The 24,813-nt window shown below is 31.9% G+C and overlaps 1 protein-coding gene across 8 annotated transcripts in view; it reads left to right on the top strand.

Annotated features, from left to right (window-relative positions):
• ZNF800 (zinc finger protein 800) overlaps positions 1 to 24,813 on the top strand; it is a 93,476-nt gene that overhangs the window by 15,800 nt on the left and 52,863 nt on the right. For 5 of the 8 annotated variants that reach the window (XM_031938997.1, XM_031939002.1, XM_031938995.1 and 2 more), the window contains 2 exons: positions 4,686 to 4,829; positions 9,151 to 13,611. In XM_031938997.1, the coding sequence (XP_031794857.1) occupies positions 4,686 to 4,829; positions 9,151 to 10,850 (1,844 nt within the window). In that variant the 3' untranslated portion in view covers positions 10,851 to 13,611. Of the gene's footprint in view, positions 1 to 4,685; positions 4,830 to 9,150; positions 13,612 to 24,813 lie in introns of those variants that run through there. The other 3 variants (XM_031939000.1, XM_031939001.1, XM_031939003.1) reach the window with 3 other exon arrangements.

Raw genomic sequence — 24,813 nt, 5'->3', positions numbered from 1 at the left:
TGGTTTAATTTTTCTTGCCATTTTCACTTCTGTCTTTTTATTATAACACCCCCTCTTCCAGATAAGCATGCAAAAAACTCTAAAGGAAGATACACCTATCTTTTCTTTAGTAAGGAGGGACTAGTTTTCTTCTCTGTAGAGATGGAAACTTTTTTTATTCCTGATTTGAAATATGAGGGAATTTAATTGCTGACTAGGTAGGTAGGTATTGAAATTTAGAAACAATGGTATCTCATTTAGTATTTGCTTCCACTGAATCCATGAAATCTTTCATAAGCTCCTCTTTGTACAGATTTTTCCCTACCTGTTTATAACAAAATATTTTCATCCTTTCATTGTATTTCTCTTGCATATTTTTCTATAATATTTATGTTTCTTGTTATATTATTTTATAGTTAGTTTTATCTATCTCTGTGTGTTTCTATTCACTTGTAACAGGCATGAGGCAGAGACCAATTAAATTCTGTATCTCTTCCAGTGCTTAGTACAATGCTCCATAACTATAAAATAACAAAATTTTGTCAAATTTGACTGTTGACTGTTTTTGTTGGAGCTCTGTAGGACTGATTTATAAAAGAGCTAATATCACCACAGGAAGAAGCCATTTAGGATAACCTTTACCAGTGTTTCAAACAAAAATTTTAATTAAGATTTCACATCAAAATATTCAATTCTGCTAGTAGTCAACAAGCATTAAATACCTGCTATGTGCTAGGCACTGTGGTGCTAGAAATAGAAAGGCAAAAAAGTCCTTGGCCTCAAGAAACTCTCAATCTAATTGAGTAGAATTGTTTCATGTCATCTTATCAGAATCATTCTTTGTTTTCTGTGAAGGGGAGGAGGATGTCACTGCTGTAATGGGTCCAGTGAATCCTTGTTTCCTTATGCAATGAGGTATCTATAAAAATTGTTCAGAATGCAAGTTTATAAGATATTTTGATGACTTCATGTTTATTACAATGATTTGCATAGTGCCTTAATACCACTTGGACAAACATTTATTTATTTTCATTCAAACATTTATTAAGTACCTACTATGTGCTGTTTTTTTTTTTTGTTTTTTTTTTTTTTTTGATTCTCCCAATAATACTGAAGTAGTTAAGCCAGGTATTATTCCTATTTTATAGAAGAGGAAATGGGCTCTGAGAGGTAAAGTAAGTTTCTAAAGGTAAGCACAGAATTAGGACTTGCTGGCTTTCTAGTTTGTTGGTCTTTGTTACACTTTATGTTTTGTTTTTTAAACTTTCAAACATTTTCCAATGGATTCAGACATTTGTCATTATGTATAGTAAGCTTTTATTGCCTTTGGAACAAAATGTGTCCATCTTGCTGCTTTTGGTCTTTCACTTTGCATAGCATGACTGGGCCCCTACTTTCCTGAAATGACTACTTTAATTAATACACTGGTAATACATTTATGTAGGAGAAATCTTTTTGTTTTTAAAAAGTGACCTTAGAATGTATTACATTTGAGGATGATCTCTTAATAGGGCGGTTATTTTTATATAAAAGTTTATTGTATAAAAGAGAGTTTGTACAATATGATCTTTGAAAAATACATCTATATACTGGATATAGGATACATTTTTAATCATTTACTATGCTTTTATTCTACTCTGCACCTCTTGGAATATTTCCTTAAATTCTAAGGATGATTACTTTAAGAATATCTTTTATACTGTTCTGTGAAAGCAGAAGCTCACAAGGGCATGGGAAAAGGATTATACATTCCTTAGCAATGTCATTATGTCATTTTGTGGCTTAATAAGCCTTCTTAAAGAAGATGGAGGTCATGTATAAGTCATATATATAACAAACTAACATGCCAATTAAAAAATTGTTATTGTCGAAGCTATAATAACTGAAAGCTGTCAAATGAATTCTGTATGTCTCAACAACAACGTATCAGCTATGAGGTATAAAGAAATAAAGCTAGCTCATCTAGCAGAAAACAGTTGGTGTTAAAGTTGTATCAGATTATGAGCCTGATAATATAAGACTGGTCCCTGAAATTTTTTGTGAAACATCTTTTGGTTGTTGTCACCTACTACCTATTGTTGCTGTCATGTATTGATACAGAGTAACCACGGATGAGGTTCTGGGAGCCCTATCCGTGGCTGAACTGGTTTATATGAAAATATTGATTCTTAATAGCAGTCAGAAAGCATTAGCTCAGTTCATACAGAGTATTATATCCTAAAAGATAATGAACTCAAATGATTGCCACCAAGTAAGAGAATGACTCGAAATTAATAAATATGTATATACATATACACATATATGATGATTACATATGGCATATATATGAATATACATTTATAAATATGTACCTAAATTTATTTTTATATTTATAGTCATTTCCTTTGTGCGTATATATGTACTTGTTTTCAATTTTTATGATGAAGTAGATAATAGCAATTGCTTCTTTACTTGAAAAATAATGTTTTTATAGTACTTCAGGTTTACAAATATTTAAAATTAAGCACCACCACAATGTAAAATTCAATTTAGATCATTTCTAAAGGTGATCTTCAAAACTGCAGTTGGCCAATTAAAGTAACAAGTAATAAAAGTAGGGAACATACTGTTTGGCCAACTCTCTATTTAATAATGAGTATAATAAAATCATTGGAAAATACAGATTTTTGTTTTTGGGTATGAATTACATCGGTGCTTTTCAATGATCAGCTTTACAGTTGAGTCAAATAAAAACTTGAATTATAATTCTTTTTTGCTAGGTTTAAGATTATCATTTGGGAAAATGAGAGAAAGGTCAAATTTTACACCTAGAGATAGTCATTTTTTTTTACAAAAATTACTATTCCCTTAGTATCTATATTATTTGTACATATGCTAAAATTTTTGTTTTCCAATTTCTGATGTGCCATTCTTTAAACCTAATTTTGGTTTATATTCTACTTAAAAAAAGATCAAACTAAAGTATGATTTATTCTAGAAATCTAGTCTTATTTCAGTTTTGAGTTGGAATGTGATATGATTCCCCTTTCACTGGGAGAATCCTTCTGGTTTTCAGCTGCATAATCTGAGAGAGCCTTTTTGACTATTAGGGTGAGCCAGTCAGAGAGGGAAACCAAAGGCATTCACACAGGAACATATAAGAATGATATTTATGGTTTCCAGTATTGTGCCTTTATCATGAGTTGTTGGGCAGTTATATACCATGGTAATGAAGACATGTAGTTTGGTTTGGATACAGATTAGGAATATGGAATCCTCTTTCTTAATTTATGCTTCAGAATTCATAGAGAGGTAGTCTAACAAGGGAGCAAGCAAGGAATTTCTAGTCAGAGAGATCTTTTTAGTTTTATTCCATCTTATCTTTCTTGAGCCCTAAATTCTATATTTATATAATTTCTTTATCTAGAGAACTCAAAACACATTTCATGTATTTTTGTTTTCCTTATTTATAGATAAATATAATGCAAAGTGATCCCATAATTTCTTAGGTCTTTCCCCTTATATATGCTGAAATTTGGAAGTAAACATAGATCTCTGCTTTCTTCGAAACAAACTATACTAGGAATCAGAGATCTGAATATTATGTCACTCTCTAGTTGTTTGATGTTAATTTTTTCTGGGCCTCACTTTCTTCATATGAATAAAGAGGAATTAGGATTAAAGCAAGAGGTCTTAATTTGAGAAAAAAATTTTTTGATGAAAATTTCAGTAGGATTGATTTCCTTTGTATTCCAATGTATTTTATTCATTAAGAACATTATTCAGAGAAGGGGTCTATGATCTTCATCTGACTGTCAGAATGGTCCATGATTCCAAAAAAACCCAAACAAATAGTTAAAAATCCTTAGATTAGATAATTGTTAATGGACATCTTTCCAGTTCAGACATACTAATTTGACTATACTGGGTCTTTTAATATTAGTGCTACTAATAGTAGAGATGCAGCTAATAATTTACGAATAGCTAGTGATTTTAAAGTATTTTGATAATGTCAGTATTGAGGTGCTTTTAATGTAATCACAAGCATTTATAGCCCCAGTATTTTGTTTTATGAGAAATATGTTTGATGAGAATTATAGCAAAGGTATATTTCATTGATATGTTTGAAAATGCTTGTATATACTATAGAAATACTTGCCTAGAATCTGAAATATTTTAAGACTTAAGACCTAGATGTAATATGTTAGGATGATTGTAGTTTTCCCTTTTAGCATCTGTATAAAGTAGGTTAGTATAATTTGCATTTTTATATTGAGGGAGCTGAGTTCATAAATTTCAGAGTTTCAAATCCAAATTATCTACCAACTTGTCTGTTTCAAGAACCATAGTGTCAGGGGGATGAGGGGAGGACTCACTTTTGCTATCCTCATTTATTCTTATTTTAAATAAAAACCAAAAGCCCCCAAGATGTATAACCTATTTAGTTTTATCCTTTTGATAAAGTATTTGAATGATGGATTCTCTAATATCTCCAGAGCTTCTTGGTGCATCCTGGCAAGTAAATCATAACCAGGATAGAAGCCTTTTAGAAGCCATCGATATAACTAATCGAAGAGTATAGTTTTGCTTAGGATTTAAATAATATGACCCTCATAATATTGTGCCTGTATTTATTTTTGATTTCATGTAATATTTCATTTTTTATCATAATTTCTTACCAAGTTTTGAGGTGTGCATTTAAATTTCATTTTTCTTTCTTCCCCCAGGAACTAAACAACTAAAACACATTTTATTAAGAGATGTGGACACAATTTTTGAGTGTAAATTATGTCGCAGTCTCTTCAGAGGATTACCCAATTTAATTACTCATAAAAAATTCTACTGCCCTCCAAGTCTCCAGATGGATGACAGTAAGTTTCTTTCACTAAAATCTTCCTTTATGCATTTTAGAGTTGTTCATACCCTAGTAGTTTTGTGTATTAAAATATTATTAGCTTGAAATTACAAATGATTTCAATAATCATGAATAATAAAATACATTGCTATCTCAATTTGGTTTCCCCCAATTATCAGGTTAGCTTTTTTTGATTAGTAGAATCTACTTGATTTAAATAATATTGTGGTGAACTTTTTCCACTGGTGCAAATCAGCTCATCTGTAATTTAGTCTTTTCAGAGTTGCCTGAGGCACTCAGAGGGTTAAATGATTTGCTTATCTTGGTGTAGCCTCTATATGTCAGAGGCAGGACTCTTACACAGGTCTTCTAGATTTTAATTTTGGCTTTTTAAAAAAATACTACATTGAATCTTGTACGTGATTGCCTTCCAATATATTTGCATTAAAATTTTAAATATGAGAGCGGGGAGTGAGAAAAGAGAGAGAGAGAAAAGAGAGTTTATGTGTGTGTGTGGTATATGTGTACACATATGTATGTATATTTATGAATGATGCCTAAATAAACTCTAGATTCAGGATTTGTTTTTCTTATTTTAATACTACCTTAAATATGACTTTTAAAAATTGTTCTTCTTTTTTCACATATTTTCCTCTATATAGGATGATTTGCCTAGAATCCCTTTAGCAGAGAAAGGTAAAAATAATAGGAGCTACATAATGAATTAATAGCAATTGAGTCAAGGAAAGGAAAAAGGAATTAGCATCCACTTAAAATGTATTCTTTCTTTAGCTTTGCTTTGCTTCCTCTTGTGTTTGTTTTATTTTTGTTTTCTTTTAAGAGATATGTATTTTGATTTTGGAGCAACTAATTTTTTATGAATCTGTTTAAAGATTTTGGTCTGTTTATAAAATTCACTATTTTTGCTTGTCGTTGCATTTGCCAAATGATAGGTAATGTAATTGCAATACTTAAATCACTGTGGATTAATTTAAAAGTATAGAAGTTTATAAGAATAATCAGTTTTAAATAATTAGCTTTTTAATTGCTAAAATCTAGGAATTTCTCAGGTTGAGTTAACATCTCAGTAGTATTAGTTTGTGCTTTAAAGAATTAATATAAGTTCTATGTAATGTTTTATTAAGGTAATGGTTAAGGAAGATAATTTTCATTATTTAATATTCTGGGATTTATTACTTTATGGATATTTAGTGTATTGAACTTAGAGAAGGTTTTTTTTTTTTTGATATAAAGGTTACATTAGCAGTTGACTGAATTATTTTTTAAAATTTTGTATTTTGTGAGTGAAACAAACAAACAAAATTTACCTACATATTAATGTTCCCTCAGATATTCTTTACTTTCCAGTTCCTTATGCTATTCATTTTCTGTGACTTTTACTACTCTGTTCTGCCTTGTCTACACAGTCATACTCTGGATCTTGTCATCACTTAAAATATTCCACTTCCATGGTCATGAACTCCAAAATTAGTTTATCTGATCATAATATTTTATTGGTCTTTCTGTATGTCTTTCTTTATATTTATTGGAACTTCCATAATAGTTTCTCAGTCCATTTTTTTGCACTGGCTATGTACCTTCCTCCTTTCCCAATATTCATCCTTTGATAAACCAAGGTAACTCATACTAAATTCTTTTCTTGAATCACTTGATTGTTTGTCTTGTCACTAAACATAAGTTGCCCAAATCCACCATTTCTCCTTTTTTCTATTCATATACTGCTTAAAAGCTGAAGGAAATATTGATTTGTTCATTGTAAGTTATGTTAACTAATTTCATCTGAGCATTCATTGCAGCAAGACAGTATTCTTCTTTAAATGGTTCTCTGTCCTAGTTTCCACAGTGTTTCCAATCTTCTTGTCTCTTCTCAAGCATTCCATGATATTTCTCCCTCCCCTATCCTATGTGAGGACTTTATTTCATATTTCACTGAAAAAAGTGAGATTATTTGTCAAGAGCTTTCCTTTCTCTTCTCCTCTTTCAACATTCCTCAGCATTAGTCTCCCTGTCTTTTTTAGCCTTTAATGAAGAGGTCATTCTTGTCAGGACTAATACTTCCACATGTATTCTTGATCCTATACTTTTCTTGTCTTCTCCAGTAGATTGGTTCCTCTGTAATGGGGTTCCACTGTATGATATATTTACATTCTGTCTCCTCTGTTAGAATGTTAATTGATGGTAGGGACTATTTTGCCTTTCTTAGTTTTTAGCATAGTGACTTAAATGTAAAAGAGCTTAATAAATTTTAGTTGATTGATTCATTTCACTGCCACGTAAAGTGTACTATAGAACATAGAGAAAAAACAAGTTCAGTAAACATTAAGTTTAAGGTCCAAAGATGAAATTTATTTTCCCCTATTATCAATGAATTTACAGTTTATTTAGGAATGTGAGACAAATAAATATGTTAGAATATAATAAAGACTATAAAGTTTAATGATATAACTTAAGAGGGAAATATTACTTTTAGCTGGGAAGATTAGGTAAACTATCATGGAAGAATTGGACATTTGCAGATTGGGCAGAATTTCAGTAGTTGGGAAAGATGGAAATCTTTTGAGATGGGGTGAGGAGGCGGGGGTTGGGAACAAAGGGAGGAAGCAGTATAGAATGAGATAAATTAGGGATATATTAAATAGCCTAGGTCATCTGGAGAGTAGAATATGTGAAGGGGAATTTTTTAGACTAGAAAAACTTCTGCTATTTTTTGGGCTATATTTCCTTATTTTATGATCAAAGTAAATTAATTTCTTTTTAATTAAAAAGCACAGTGCTGAGTTGGTATTTAGATTTTTTAAAGTTATTTTTGTTAATGGAAAGATAATATATCTTTGGATCTGTCTAGAAATTAAAATTAATTAGGAATCTACCCAGTTAAATATATGCTTTTATTTTGCAGTACTCATTCCAAAAGAAGGAATATTAGCATATTTGCAATTAACTACCTTATCCATTATACAGGTGTAGGTAGCCACAAGAATAAAAATTGGGATTTCTAAGCTTTACTTTGGGATAGCTAGGTCGCATATTGGATAGAGCATTGGGCCTGGAGTCCTGAAGACTTGAGTTTAAATGTAACCTCATATATTAACTATGTGATCTTGGACAAGTCACTTAACTCATTTGCCTTCGTTTCCTCATCTATAAAATGGGGATAATAATAGTGCTGACCTACTAGGATTGTTGAGGGGAATCAAATGAGAAAATAATTGTAAAGTGTTTAGCATAGTAGCTGACATAGTAAATGCTATGTTAGTTACCTTTTATTGTTGATTTAATATTCACAACTAGACTTGGGGGTAACTGGTATTTATAAATCTACTAAACCAATGTCCTGTTGTTAATGGCCCACTTGACAATTTTTTTACAAATATATTTTATCACCTGCTTGTGGTGGAATTCATGCACCAACTAAACAAAACTAGCTGTATATATATATTTTTTTTTTAAATAATCATCAGTAGCCGTATGTTAGTCCTTTCTTCAATAGAAATGGTTAGTACTGTTTCTAATAAATTTTGGCTACAGTTCATAACATGTTCATGTATTCTCAAATTTCCTCTCAATTTTAAATTTTATTTTGCATGGTATATGCTGTATAATTTGTTTGGTTTGCCATAATTAAAATAGATTTTTTAAAATCTTAAGTTATTTTAATGGATATTCTTTCCATTTTAGTTTATACACTTTAAACATTTCTTTTAAAATTCTCTATGGTAGTTTGTCTATGCTATATTATGTTAACTTTTCTTTGTTCTTTTTGAAATACTGTTTAAATATTCCATAACATAGTGCCTAGCACTCATTAAGCACTTAAAATGCTGATTGCTCACAAAGCATAAAGTTTGACATATGCTGTTCAGAAAAATTGTTTTTGGCTTATGTAATTTAAATTGATGGAAGCAATATGTTGTAGTGCATATAGTGCTAAGCCAGGAATGTCTATGTTCAAATGTGGCCTCTTTCACTTTCTAGCTCTGTCTTCCTGGGCAAGTCACTTAATCTCATGTTTCTCTCTTTCCACAGATTAATATAATTTAAACTTCTAGTGGAATAATTATACCCTCAAACGTGGAAACAAGTATTATATAAAGCTGCATTGGCTACTAACTAGAAAGTTGCATGTTGTGTTGAATTGGCAATTTATATTAAAGTAAAGTGAATTAAATTTACTGGTTATACTTTTATAAGATATTGGGGATTCTTATAAAGAATAAAAAGGACCATGTGATTTAATAAACATTTTTGCAGGTGTTCATATTGTTTTTTAAAATATGAACTAGAACAAACCTAAAATGGTGTTTTTGTTTTAACAGACCTTCCTGATGTAAATGATAAACAAAGCCAAGCCATAAACGATCTCCTAGAAGCCATTTATCCAAGCGTGGACAAGCGAGAATATATTATTAGGCTAGAACCTATAGAAACTAATCAGAATGCAGTATTTCAGTATATTTCAAGGACTAATAATCCAGCTGAGGTCACTGAGACAAGTAATTCTCCTGATCAAACTCAAGTTCAGATGCAGGAACCTAACATTGAACAGTCCAAAACAACTCCAGTTCCAGATACTGAAGTAGAAATTGTAGAACCCCCTCCTGCAGAAACAGTTGTGAGTGAAGCAACACCAACTTCTGATGAACAGCCTCAGGAATCACACACTGATTTGGAAGCCTCTGATAATTCTGATTTTGGCCACCAGTTGATTTGTTGTCTTTGTAGAAAAGAATTCAATTCCAGACGTGGTGTTCGTCGACACATTAGAAAAGTACACAAAAAAAAGATGGAAGAACTAAAGAAGTATATTGAAACACGAAAGAATCCAAACCAGTCCTCTACTAAAGGGCGCAATAAGAATGTTCTAGTAACATTGAGTAGGAGTTGTCCAGTATGTTATAAATCATTTGCTACAAAAGCAAATGTAAGGAGGCATTTTGATGAAGTTCATAGAGGACTGAGGAGGGATTCAATTACTCCTGATATAGCTACAAAGCCTGGGCAGCCTTTGTTCCTGGATACTGTTTCTCCTAAAAAATCTTTTAAGACTAGGAAACAAAAGTCTTCTTCAAAGGCTGAATACAATTTAACTGCATGCAAATGCCTTCTTTGCAAGAGAAAATATAGTTCACAAATAATGCTTAAAAGACATATGCAAATTGTCCACAAGATAACTCTTTCTGGAACAAACTCTAAAAGAGAGAAAGGCCCTAATAATACTGCCAACAGCACAGAAATAAAAGTAAAAGTCGAACCATCAGACTCTGTAGAATCTTCACCCCCTTCTATTACCCATTCTCCGCAGAATGAATTAAAGGGAACAAATCATTCAAATGAGAAAAAGAACACACCGGCAGCACAGAAAAATAAAGTTAAGCAAGACTCAGACAGCCCTAAATCAACGAGTCCTTCTGCTGCAGGTGGCCAGCAAAAAACCAGGAAACCAAAACTTTCAGCTGGCTTTGACTTCAAGCAGCTTTACTGTAAACTTTGTAAACGCCAATTTACTTCCAAACAGAACTTGACTAAACACATTGAGTTGCACACAGATGGAAATAACATTTATGTTAAATTTTATAAGTGTCCACTTTGCACTTATGAAACGCGTCGGAAACGTGATGTGATAAGGCACATAACTGTGGTTCACAAAAAATCATCACGTTATCTTGGGAAAATCACAGCCAGTTTAGAGATCAGAGCTATAAAAAAGCCCATTGATTTTGTTCTAAATAAAGTGGCAAAAAGAGGCCCTCCACGGGATGAAGCGAAGCAAAACGATTCAAAACATGATGGAACTTCTAATTCTCCCAACAAAAAGTATGAAGTAGCTGATGTTGGCATTGAAGTAAAAGTCACAAAAAACTTTTCTCTTCACAGATGCAATAAGTGTGGAAAGGCATTTGCAAAAAAGACTTACCTTGAACATCATAAGAAAACTCATAAGGCAAATGCTTCTAATTCACCTGAAGGAAATAAAACCAAAGGCCGAAGTACAAGATCTAAGGCTCTTGTCTGGTGAGGAACAGTTACAGAGTTTTGCTTCCCCCCACCCCCTTTCAAAACTAAAAAAAATATCATTTGGCCATAATTTATAGCAGGTTCCATTTTAACAGCTAACATGCCACGTATCTGATGGCAGTGGAAACTGAGGAGAAATGTACGTATTGGCATTTACTTCAGTGACCTTTATTCCACTGACTTGGGAACAAAAGTTAACTTCAGAGTTTATCTTCTACAGGACAATGCAACATAGCTAGAGGTAGCATGGAGCCAGTGCTATTCTTTTAATATTGTAAAATATGTGCATTTATATTGGCTTATGTTTATAGTAGAAGACCTCTGTTTTACTAACTTTGCACAGATTTGATTCAGCAACTTAGTCTACTAATGAACTTTATGCAGGAAAGTTACAGAGATAATAGAATGAAGATTTGTGAAGGCTATAATTATAGGGAAAATCTTTTAAGGCACTGTAATTATTGTAAAATTGATTTGTGATGGCTAAATAAAGTGCTACACAGAAAAATCTCTAAATTAATTTAGAATATTTAGCAGTAATAAAACCTTTATTAATTACTTTTAACATAGTGTTTCAAAGCAAGGGGAAAACTTAGTAAACAAAAATTGAATTTTGTTTTAAGGTTTTTTTGGTTACTGTTTTTCAGTTTTGTTTTATGGAAATAATGATAATTTAGTTAGTCCCAGAATGTTTTAGTTTTCCCCCTTTTGTTCAAATAAACTTTTTGGTGATTATTTCAACCTAATTAATAATTTTACCTCAAGGTTTTTTTTTTTTTTTTTTTTTTTTTTTTTTGGTTTTTGTTTTACTTTGCTTTTATATGTATAGCAGGAAGTAGATTAACATCCCTAATGGAGAGGAAAAGAGAAGTTTTAAAAATTACTTTAACAAAGTTTTGAAATACAAAATTTAAAATGCAATATAAAATACAAAATAAATAAGTAGAAATATTTTCTACTTGTTTTAACAAATATATGCATTTTAAAGACTTTATCATTAATACTTGAGTACCCTTGAATTGAGGTCTCTGATGAATAATAAATTAATTTTTGGATTCAACTTCTAAGGCAGATTAGTTTGATTATGGAGTAACTTAAACTGTATGTACAAGCTTAAAGGCACAAACCTTTCCTTCTATTTATGTGGAAAACTTTAAATGAAATTATCATTTTATTATTCATTTTAACTATTGTATAACTTTAATATTTTTTTGGCAAACTCAAAGGTGTTAATTTATTCCCATTTCTCCTCAGATAACTTCAAGTGATGTACGGAAAGGTTTGGAGTTCATTTATGTGGAAAGACTTTAAATTGGTGTTAGAACCACTAACGTCTTCAAATGGTACTATAAAGAAAAAAAGAAAAATATTTTCATAAATATTCAACTGTTACTGCTGTTTTCTAACTAAATTAATAACCATCTGACTACATGTTTCTAAGGCCATTGCCTCTTCCAACACTTTCAAATAGCTATGAAGTTAACCTTATTCTACCTACATCATAGTTTGTCTTACTGTGTACATTTGGTCTACAGACTCACCCTACTGTATTTAAAAACAAAAAGTTCTAAAATTTGTTTTCCTTTAAAGACCAGAAGCTTTAGACATTCAACAATTTGATGGAATATCTCTGTTGGTGGTGGTATTTGACAAAGAAGTTCTGTCATAGTTTCATGTTATTTGGCAAGATTTTCATCCAGGTTGTGTGCATGATTTCAAAAATTTCTCAAGTGAATGTATGCTAAGAACAGACTATTAAAACACAGAGGAACTTAAGTCTGCTGAATATTAATACTTGTCCTCACTTCAGTTCATCTCCAACTGATTTCTAGTGTAATGAAAGTTTCATTGTACAAAAAAATAGTGTAGAGAAAGTTCCAGTTCATTTTCATGCATGGTTCATAGTAACACCTTTAGTTTGTAAACATTTGAGGTTTTTATGAAAATCAAACATTCCCCTATTTTTTCTTTAAATTTTTTACACAAGCACTTTAATGATAGATGCAACTTAATTTTTCAGTTTCTATTTTTTTAAATGGGCAACACATTTACTAATGTTAATATGAAGGTAGTAAATATCTTACTGATATTTTATATTTACAGACAATCCATGCACAACCACTTCTTATAATGTTAGTTTTATTTCTTTAAATATTGCTACATAGGGAGGAAGAAAAGAGAAACTAAGAAAACTTTTTTCTCTCAAGAAAATTTCAAGCAACCACTTTAGATAACATTTGATTTTTGCTATAGAATTTGCAAAATAATGAATTCTTTTGCAATGAATTCTTTTCCAATTTATAATAAATCAAGATTTTAGGGAAAAAAGGTAAACCTATCATTACAAATTTCTTGGTAGGTTTCTATGTACCAACTTTTTGTACTTTTTAGGAAAAACCATTTTGTTTTTTAGAAATTTGTGTCAAATTATCCTAATTTCAAAAGGTTCAAGAGAAAATATACCATGTTTTTATAATAGGTTCATACCTGTAATTAGGAGGGACCCTGTTTCCATTTGCTTTTTGTATAAAATCTAAAAATGTTGAAGATCACAAGGTCATAAGAATAAAATGCTTCTATAGATAGAAAAAAAAAATTTAGCCTTCCTAGTGCTTTGCACTAAAATATACTGTGAAAGGAAACTAGAAAGACTGTAACTGTTGCTGGAAATGTTCTATATTGAATGTACATTCTTTTGTTTGGACAAATGTACTGTATGTGATGGAAATAAACCAGACTCGAAGTCACTTCAGCTAAATGTGCTTCAACAAAGGTGCATTGGTTGAACCATAAATGCTTATTATTCACTTTATTCAGTTATTATGGGCAGTTGTACTTAAACTATGTCCTTCTGTTAGCTTTGTTTTTAAACCCATGAAGTAATAATTTTTCTTTAATATAAAAACAAATCTATATGTGGAAAACGTACTTGTAGGTATGATTAACAAATGAACATCTTTTTAGGGACCCAAATTTAAAGGTAGTATTAACATTTCTAAGTTAATTTATAATATTATTGAACGTTTATGTTTAGTTTTTGAAGGTACTTCATACACTCCTACTCACTATATATTGACAAAACACTTTATGAGTTCCTAATTTTAGTCAGTGAAACAGTGGCAGTAATTTATAAGGATTCCTTGGAACTTTGAGGAATTTCCTTGATACTGCTCTTCCCTCAGCTGTAATTTGCCTTTCTCTTATCCATTCTTTGGAAAGAAATCTAATTTTCAGGGATCGCTCAATTTTTGGAATTTTCTTTTTCTAATAACTTTTTCCATTTAGGCTTCTCTCTGGTGATTTGTTACAGAGTTATTCTAATGATGCAGAGCAGGCACAAGAAGGAGGACAGGAAAGAGGTGCAAACCTTTCTTAGTTGGGTCATGTAGAAAGTAAGAAAATAATACTGGAGCAGGATTTGCCTTTATTGTTAGAAAAGGCAGAATACACATGTTCACACACACATAAAGGCACACATATATACATACATACATATATATATAGATGTAGATAGATACATCTATCTATATATATATATGCATATAAGCAAGGTCTAACAGTGCATCATAACAAAAATGAGTTGTAGGGGAAGCTGCAGCAATTTTGCAATTAAAGAAAGGTTAAGAAACTCGAGAAATAATTAGTTATTAATCTTCCCATTGCTTTCTGGCTTAAACAATACTGATTCTTGGAGAAGAGAAAGAGTCTCTTTAACTCTTTCTAGACCCAGGGGCTTCAGATAAGGTTTCAGACATCTGAGGAGAGACCTACAAAATTTGTGCCAGAAACATTTTTATATAAATTGTAACTTTTTATAAACTTTTTAATTATAGGTGAAAAGAATTATTACAAACGGGAAATTATTGAAAACTTTTCCCTTGAATTTAGACTTAGGCTTGACTATTATAATAGCTCAGCTTTTTGGTTACTTTAGAAACATAAAGGTTGAACTGAAAGATTCCATTTATCTGATGTATCTTCTACTCCCAAATAAGATGAAAAAGGAGAAGTTGGGAAAATAGATTTATTACACAATTTAACATGTAGACAAACCTAGGAAACCATTGTTAATAATTACCTTATGGAAGGATACTTGTTATGGGATCTTTTAATACACAGCAAGCAGTTTTTATCAACTCAAATTGCTTTATCTTTTATATAAAGAACAAAATCTTTGAGGAAAATACAAATTACCAACACTTAGTTTTTAGCTTACCTTTTTATGGACAGTTGGTTTTTGTTTGAATTAATTTGATTTTGTTGTTAAGTAAATTTGTATTCTTTAGAATTATTATTTATGTTACTATATTAATCCTAAAATGAATATGTGTTTTCCTCAGATTTCTGAATTTTACGGAGCTTGGAGAGATATTAAGTAAAGAATCCTTGTAGTTTCATCATAATTTAAGATTATGGGGATGGAATATGGCATTTCTTTGTAGTCATTCTAGCCATAAGCTTTAGACCTGGTGGCTTCCTCACTACATTTGGGGATGTAGAGAATCTTTTTCAGGAAGCTTGATTATGATGGATGAGTTCTATCAAATTTGATGGCAATACTATTAAAAATGCTGAATAGACTTCTTTGCTCCTGTGTCTGCACATGACAAGTGTTACTTAATATATTTAAGACCCTTAATTGTAAGTCATAGAAACGGTAAAGATTGTAATGTGAATCAGATGATAGCAACTAAAATACACATACAGAGTAGAATCACCTGCTTCTGGGGACTTTTCTGGTATCTCTCTTTTCCTTCAAAGTTTTTCTAAAAAAAACTTAAGTATGGGGAAAAAAAGTAATGCCAGAAAGAGCTGTTTAATGATGTCTGTGATCTAAGCACATTCATTGTGAACAAGGGATATATTAGGATGTTACATAAACTACACTTTCCTCATTCAAACATTTCCTATGTCTGTCTTGACCTTTCAAAATGCTTCCTTTCCTTTCCTTTCCTTCTCATCCTACCTGTCTAGCTTCTCTCTTCTTCCTTCCAGCTTTTATGTTTCCTCTAATATCTTGACCAATTTATGTAAAAACAGGATTTGGGGGGATGGGGGGAGGAATGGAAAAGGAATAAAAAGATGTCTAAGAAAGGGAAACATTGTCATTAGTTTTATGCCCCAGTCCTTCAGCTTACTCTATTGGGAGGGTTGTAGTTTTGAGTATCTTAATGAACTAACACATATAGTTACTGTAGCTATGGATGTTTATAATTTATAGGGCTAACGGAAAATAGGAATATCTGGGTAAAAATGTCCAAATGGAGAGGATATTATTTCTGTTCACAAAGTAGTGGGATTGCCTTGCTTTTACATATAGTTTTGAAAGTAGGGACTATATCTTCAGATTAATTTTGTACAGTGCCTAAACATGATGCCATGTATACTCAGGCACTTGAATGAATATTTGATGATGAAAAGTAGGGAGTAACCTTTTCCATCTGAAAAACAATAATACCTTTGTGATTTTGAGGTTTTGTTTCACTATATTTAAATGGAAAATATTGATAAATTACATTTGATGTGAAAAGTACCACAACAATGAAGGAAAGTGAAAAATTATGAAAAGAAGAATTCTGAGTCCAAAATAATGATTTATAATTTAAAAATGTTAAAACCAGGTATTTTGTGGTAAATATCTCATTTTTTGCATTCTGGCTTGGGATAATACATATCATTTCTAAATGTGAAGTTCTTTTGTAAATGTCACTTAGAATATATTTGTATATATGAAAATTTATGAATTTGAAAAAATCTCACTTATTATTTTAATGGCTATTTTTGCATTTCATTTTGGCATGAAAACAACTGGATAGATTTTATTTTGGGACCATATCACGGTATGGTACAATATTAACTATCATAATTGTCACTTAAGAATACTGTGTTTCTTCATCTTGTGAAAAGCATTATAAAATTTATTCTAAAAAGGCCATTTTAAGCACAGAAATTTCAGTGTCTGCCTTAGAGTGGTATAAGTCTTTTGCAGTTTTGGGTCATGTGCAAAATGATGATATGGAACAAATGATAACTGAGTTATTGGGCTATTTAATAAACAGTTCTTAAGAGTAAAGGGCTTACTGCAGTGCAGTACTTGTTGAAATTGCTAGATTGTGAAATGCATGGATTTTTTGGGGGTGGGTGGGAGGAGGGAATGCAGTTCTAATCAAATTAGACTCTTCATTGGTCAATGTATCATAAGTGAATCCAAACAAATAATACTCATCAGGAATATCTTGCTAACCATATTCAGTTGTGGCCAAAGATCTATTGAGAGAGCTTAGGCACATTCATGGAGCATTTCTAAAATTTATTTTATTAAATCTTGGTTCAGTCCCCGGGATGTTCAGAGTTTTTTTAAATTTTGGGTTTTTGGACTTGCCACAGTTTCTGATACTATGTCATAAACCACTTGACTCAGGTTTGAGTGGGCTTGTTTCCTAATTTGTAAGTTTTGAAGTGGGTGCTCTGGTCATTAGTACAGGGGCAAGTTGGCTTCTAATAAGTGCTACTAATCAGATACTTGCATCAAAGATAACTGATGTGTTTAAAGCCCAAAATTGTGATGAAGTCACTTGATTTCTGGGATTTTTCTAAAATCAAATTGCCTTTGAGAAATATGGATGTCTGTTTCTTTGGCTATATTATAGTTGTGTTTAGTAGGGGTTTTATTATTTGGAGATTGTTTCAGCTTTGGTACTCACACTTTGTTAATATCCTTACTTTCTAATGCTCTTCTGATTGTTGGGCTGGAAGGAAGCAAAACTTCCCAGTCTTCCTTCATGGAGGGTTCATAATCCCAGCCATCTCTTCACTTGTCACTATTAGCTTCTTTGCTTGGTTTTGAATCCATCATTATTATAATGCCCTTGCACAAGGCATCCTCTCTCTTATCTCCCTTCATCCCCTTCTACTTCTTAATCAGCTCCTTAAGATTGAACTTTTTTTTTTTTAATTATCCTTAGTACTTAGCAGAGTGCTTGGCATATAGGAGATAATGTTTATCATATTTTATCAAAAGTTAGGCCTAATTACATTGAAAGTATCAAATAAATAAAGCCTATTGTCTAGGTATTATGTATTTGGATGGATAATCTTTAATTCATTCATATAGAAACTGCATTTGGACAATAAATTGGGCCCAAAATTCAGTAGGAGGAGGAGTGACCTGGATTGTCTTGGGAAATGATGTAGTGCTTTATCCCAAGCCTATCCCTGACCCAAAGGTTTGTCTTTTCTAACTTTTAGTGCTACATGGCTGTGAGCATGAAATAATACAATCCCATGGTCACTTCAAGAGCAATGGAAGGCTACTACCAGAGCATGAGTATAATCCATCATGTTACCAAAGAATTGTGCCAGGAAGAATGTAAAGGATGTCTTAGAGTACTGTGTGAATGGAAAAGATGATTAAGGCATTGTGAGAGTAAGAGACTGGATATAGCTTTTATGCTCCATTAGAATCCATCCATTGTCAATAATTCTTTAGGAAGGCTCCAATACTTTTGGTCTACCCCTCCTGTGGAGGATTTGGAGAAAGACTTGGACAAGAGTTATAGATATGCATGAATGAGTTGCATTATGCATAGTTGGAGAAAGTATCCTTATAGATGAGACCACAGATCCATTGAAATATTAAAATCATTTATACTGGGGTTGATTCCATGCTTTGATAGTCTATAAAGATTTACTGGCCTTCAAGTATGATCTCTACTACTTTATGAGTCAGCCTATCATTGGAGAATGTGTTAAGGATTAGAATTCATGTAGTTTCTATCTTTGAATTTTGATAATTTTAGGTTATGGGTACAAGCCTACAAATTTAGTCTTACCATTTTGTTTGTCTTGCAACATAATTCACAGTTGCTTTGTATGTGCTTCAATAATAACTTATTTTTATAGCATTGTCAAAGCACTTAAAACAATCATCTGAGATAGGCAGTACAGTAATTATCCTCATTTTACAGAAAAGAAAACAGATTTTTGAGAGGTTATATGGTTAATAAGTATCTAAAAAGCAGGATTCAAACTCACTCCTGATTTCATATTTAACATTCTTCATCATTACAATCTCCCTAAAGAATATGGTACTCAATTCTGTACTGCAGTATTGTTTTCCAAAGTTATTTAGAACCTTATCTATCAGTCAAATGACTTTTATTTCAGTTTCCATTTTATTGACCTCTGCAGCATTTGCCTACTTTTCCTTCCTGCCTTCATGACAATTTCCCATTTTAATTTCTATGATGACTCTTTTATCTCCTTTGATAGTTAAAAACAACAGCAACTTAACATTAACAAACACACTAATCACTATACTAGGCACTCTGCTAAGTGATTACAAATAATACTTGATTCTTACAACTACTCTGGTAGGTATTTTTATTATTATTGCTATTATTATTATTTTATCAGTGAGAAAAGTGAGGTAAACAGAGGTTGAGAGACTTACTTGAGGTCACACAGTTATTAAATGTCTGAGTCTGGATCTGAACTCCGGTCTTCCTGCCTCCAGACTCCGGACTTTATCCACTTTATCATCTAGCTGCAACTCATCCTGCTTCTACTTCTCAAATACGGATATCCTTTTTCTAGGTTTCACCTACCATCCCCCTTCCCCCTTTCCTTTTCTTATACTCTTGGTGATTTTAAAACCAATTTCTAACGATAGTTAATACTTCTATTCAGATGATTCCAAAAGCAGTATCTGCAACTTTTTCCAGTCTCCTCTCATCCCTTTAAAATAAAATAAAAAATGGGGGAAATTTTATTTTATAAAAAATAGCTTCTTAGCAATATCTTTTTTTATATTGCTTAAATTTCCCTCTTCAATTTCCTTTTAATAATGCCAATAGTGAATATATAATACTTTTAAGGCTTAGAAAGCACTTTACATACATTATCTCTAAGTGCCTGCTGAATATCTCTACTTGAATGGGTGCCTTGCTTGCCTCAGTCTCTTTTCTGAACTTTAGTTATGCTTTCTTAACTGCCAATTGAATTCAAAATGGGAGTCTTAAACTCAGCATATCCAGAAGAGAATTAGTTTCCTTTTCTTCTAATAATAATCCTCTCTTGACTGGCCCTATTTCTGTTGGGAACACTACCATCTTTTCCAGTTACCCAGGTTCCCAACCTTATTGTCATCCTTGACTCCTCACTCTCACGCTATGGTACCAATTAGCTGCCAAATCTTGTTGCTGTTGCTACCACAGCTTCTCTGTCATCTTTCCACTTACATGGCCACTATCTTAGTATGAGTCCTTTGTACTTCTTATCTGAGCTATTGTAATTGCCTCCTATCTGGTCTTTTTGACTTGAGTCTCTCTGCTTCAATTCTCTGCACAATGGAGGATTCCAAAATGAATTTCCTAATTCTGAGCAAGTCTGACCAAGTTAATCTTCTGTAAATGCTTATTATTTGAATCCCTTCAATATCAATTTCCATTCAACCTTTTCAGCCTTAACAACCAATTACTCCTTTATACAAACACTCTGGCTTAGCCAAACTTGACTTTTAAAATTGTTCTCTTGTGGCATTCTATTTTCTTTTTCCTTGTTTGTACCCACTCTCTTCCGTGCCTGGAAATCACTTCATCAGCTTCACCTCTTGGAATTTTTAGGTTCTTTTAGCTATCTTTTACTTTAAGGCTTTTCTGATCTACCTCAGCTATAATTGCCTTCCTCCTGAAATGATCCAGTATCTATTTTTACAAACCTAAATATATATATATATATTTTTTTCCTTTCATTAGATTTTTAAGTCTCTCAAAAGTAGAGATTGCTTCACTTTGGTCTTTAATGTTTAGTATGATGCCTGGCAAAATATCAATGTTTGTTAATGGCTTGCTTGTGCCTTAAACATTTTAGCTCAACCAGAACTCTCTCCTTTGAATTTATCCTTCTCCCTAACTTATCTGTCTGTTAATTTTGGAATCGCCTTGTAACCTTGAAATCATCTTTAATGATGCTCTTTCCTTTGTGCTACACATTTAAACAAATGGCTACATCATCTTATTTCTACCTTCACAATATTTCCATCTGTTTTCTACTTTATATTCCCCCTGCAACCCCTTTAATTAGGCTTTCATTTATACTATTATAATAGACTCCCAGCTGTCATCATCCTCCAGTCTATCTTCTGTCCAATTTATTCTTCACATTGGTGCCCAAGTAATCCTAATCTGCCACTGTGGTCATGCCACTTATTCACTAAATATACCAACAACTTTAGTGGCTCCCAGTGGCTTACTGAATGTCCTTGACATCCATAACTTATATTTTCAGTATTTATGTATTTTTCTGTTATGTGTTCCCTTTCCAAGTCTTCTGGACTACCAGATTACCCTATTCTTGTCTGTTCCTGTTTTTGTGCCTATAACAAGAATAGGCTACCTTTTCACCCTTATCTCTCTGATGAAATCTGTTCTCAGTAGGCAACATAGATGCCATTTAGCCTATGAAGCCTTTCCTTGAGCCTCATTCCACCTTTATAGTGAAAGCGGACTCTTAATTATATTTTGTTTGGTCTTCCTTGTCTTTATTATATTTTATCTAGTATCATACTTATTTAAGTACATGTCACCCAATCCACCTCCAATTAGTCTGTAAGCTCTTTGAGGGCAGTATAAATTTTCGTTTTTGTGTACATAGTATCTTTCACATAGCTACTTAATAAATATGTTAATTTGAAACAGTCATCTACAGATAGTTCAAAATGCATTCTCTCTGTTTATCTAAATCCTGCTTGTCCATTTCAGCATCCATATTTTCCTTTCATGACCCAGATCTGTAGATAATCATTGGGTCTGTAATAATGATACTACTTTATACTTTTGTGTATTTCCATATAGATCTTAATAGATCTAAAGTTTTTCTCTATATATTCACTTACTTGACCCTGACCACAACCATGTGAAAAAAGCAGATCAAATGTTTTCTTCACTTTTCAGATACAGGTGTAGAGTTGTTAAACTCCTTGTATAGTATTGCATGGCCAGTAAGTGGCAAAGGAGAGATGAGAACCCAGATGGGTTAGAATTTTTAATCATGGTCTAGAGCATGGCATTTATAAGACAATGGATCCCCACTTAGAGAATTATAATATCATGGAATCATTTGCCCAGAACTACTTTTAGACAGATAGCAATTTTTAGAATCTGCCTTCTTCTAATTAACTGCTACTTGGCTCATTTTCCTTATACTTATCCTGGATTCTAAGGCTATCAATGAACCTGCTGCGATATTTCCTCTTTAAGTGCAACATGTTAATCACTAAATATTACTATTTATATAGTATTAAATCAGCGAAACCTCCTTTGTATGCGTTTGCTCATTTCTTTCAATATGAATTCCCCTTGAATTATAAACTTGAATAGTGTTATCTAGATATAGTTTATTCCCAGTGTAAAAACAAATACAAAAATATTTAAATATCTCAGTAAATTGAAAGGAGAGATCACAGACCATAATTCAATAGTTCCTCTTAGATAGATGCCCCTTAAATTGTTTTCAACAAATCTCTTTGTAATGATTCATTATATTTTTTTCTCCTTGACAATTAAATCATTAGGTCTTACAGGAAAGAATTTCATTTAGTCCTTTCTCTATTCTTGGGCAATTTCTTTTTAACCATCAGTTAATCGTCTTTCCAAAGTGAACAGTTTAATCTGTCAATCTCCCTTAACTTCTCACATATGACAAACTCTAAACCCCTTAGATCCCATTCCCTCTTAAATATACAATAACAGTAACCACTGTCTTTGTGAAAGAATGTTCAAACTAGAGTTACATTTTGCCTTGTAGCCAAAAATATTTTCTTGACCCTAAAAAAATCATTAATATTATTTATACAGCAAACACCACAATTACCAGAGAACATTTAGTACATTCCTTTCATTTTATAAATTAGAAGATTGAGGTCCTGAAAGGGTAAATCTTCAAGTTTCAGCAGATAGCAAGTGGCAAAACTAGTAGTTGTGCTCATGCTCCATAGTTCCAAGTGCAGCAATCTTTGCGTTATGTTCCTTCCACAAACTATGAGACTATATCTAACCCAGCCTTCTACCTAATACAGAATTCTCTTTTAAGAACAAAGTCTATTTTTGTCAATGCTGTTTATATTTTTTAGTATACCTCTACCTTCCTCCCCAATCCTTCTCTTATAACAAAAAATTTTGAATGGGGGAAAATTGTTCAGCAGAATTAACAAGCATTTCAACACAGTCTGCCGTATATGTTTACATTCATAGTTCCCTGCCTTTGCCTAGAAGAGAGGGAGGAGCACTCATATTTTTTTCTTTTGTGTTCAAACTTGTTCATTATAATGATAAAGTATTCATTTTCTTTTGTTGTTTCAATTTACATTGTTGTCCTTGTTTATATTGGTTTTTTGATTTTTTTAAGTTCACTTTGCATCAGGTCATATGAATCTTCCCATGCTTTCTTTGCTTCTATAAAAAGTATTGCTATAAATCTTTTGATATACATGGACCCTTCCTTTTCATTGTTATGTTTTTTGGGTTATATACCCAACAATGAGATTTCTGGGTCAAAGGTTATGGATATTTTAGTCACTTTCATAGTATAATTCCAAATTGCTTTCCAGAATTGTTAAATCATTTCACAGCTCTCTTAAAAGTGCTTTAGTATGTTTGTCTTTTCATTCCTTCTCTAAACTATCTCATCTTTTGTCTCCTTTGTTGAATTGTTGGTTTGTGAAAAAATGTATTTGAAATGTGTATTAATATCTTTTATTATTAATGACTTGGAATATTTGTGGTTATTAATAATTTGCCATTCTTTCCAGAACTGTTTATTCAAATCTTTTAATCAGTTACATATTGGAAAATGACCTTTTGGTCTCATTTGTGTTAGTGATTTTTCTCTCATTTGAAACTTGGTTATGTACTTTATATTACTTAAATTTAAGTTAGAATCCTCTTAATCCACAAGCATTTGAATATATATTATTTATTTAGTAAATATCAAATTCCTATTGTATTCAAAACACTATTAGGTAGTAGGGGAAATTAAAAAAAAGACAGACATGATCCCTCTCCTTATGGAACTTACAGACAAGTAGAGGAATAAAACACAAATGCAAATAACTGTATAATATATCATATCACATAAGTGCCTTATAGAATTACTAAACAAAGTACTATGTGAGACCTGGCATGGAGTGGGAAATTATCACTAGCAGCAGATACAGAGAATGATATGAACAAAGGGAGAGTGAGCTGAGAATTAAGTGTATTTAAGAAATAGAGTTAGTATAGTTTTATATAGGACATGTGGAGAAAAATAATTGAGATGGTTAGAAAGCTAGAATGTCAATAAATTTTGGAGAGTATAATTCAAAGCAAAACATTTTAATAGACAAAAAGGAACCACTGACAGCTTTTGAGTAGAAGAGTGATGATAATGCTTATTTTGTGCATAAGAAAGATTAATGTGGCAATAGTGAATAGATTGGAGTGGGTAGAAAGTAGAGACAGAAATAAACCATTGAAAGGTTTTAGTCCAGATAAGTGTTGATGAATAGTAGAACAGTTGTGTTGTGAGCAGAAAGGAAGGGATAGATGGGAGATTTGGTGGAAGAGGAGTTCATAGAAAATAGTGATAACTTGGATGTGAGAAGTAAGGCAAGAAAGAGTCAAAGATTACACCCAGTTTTTGAAAATAGGAGATATGGGGTAAGTAGTAAAACCAGTGAAAGAAATATAAATGTATATGTGTATACTTACAGACATATAAATGTTTGGGACACAATCATTTTGAAATAATAGTTCATATTTTTATAGCATTTTAAAGTTTGCAAACTACTACTTTCCTGAAAAAGCAGGTACAGGCTTGCCTTGGAGATATTGCAGGTTTGATTCCAGACCACTGCATTAAAGCAAACACTGTAATAAAGTGAATTTTTTTGTTTCTCAGTGCATATAATAATTATGTTTATAGTA

Source organism: Sarcophilus harrisii, chromosome 5 (genome assembly GCF_902635505.1).
Source record: "Sarcophilus harrisii chromosome 5, mSarHar1.11, whole genome shotgun sequence".
NCBI lineage: Eukaryota > Metazoa > Chordata > Mammalia > Dasyuromorphia > Dasyuridae > Sarcophilus > Sarcophilus harrisii.
Note: the sequence above shows the minus strand (reverse complement) of the source record. Positions and strands in the feature narration are given on the sequence as shown.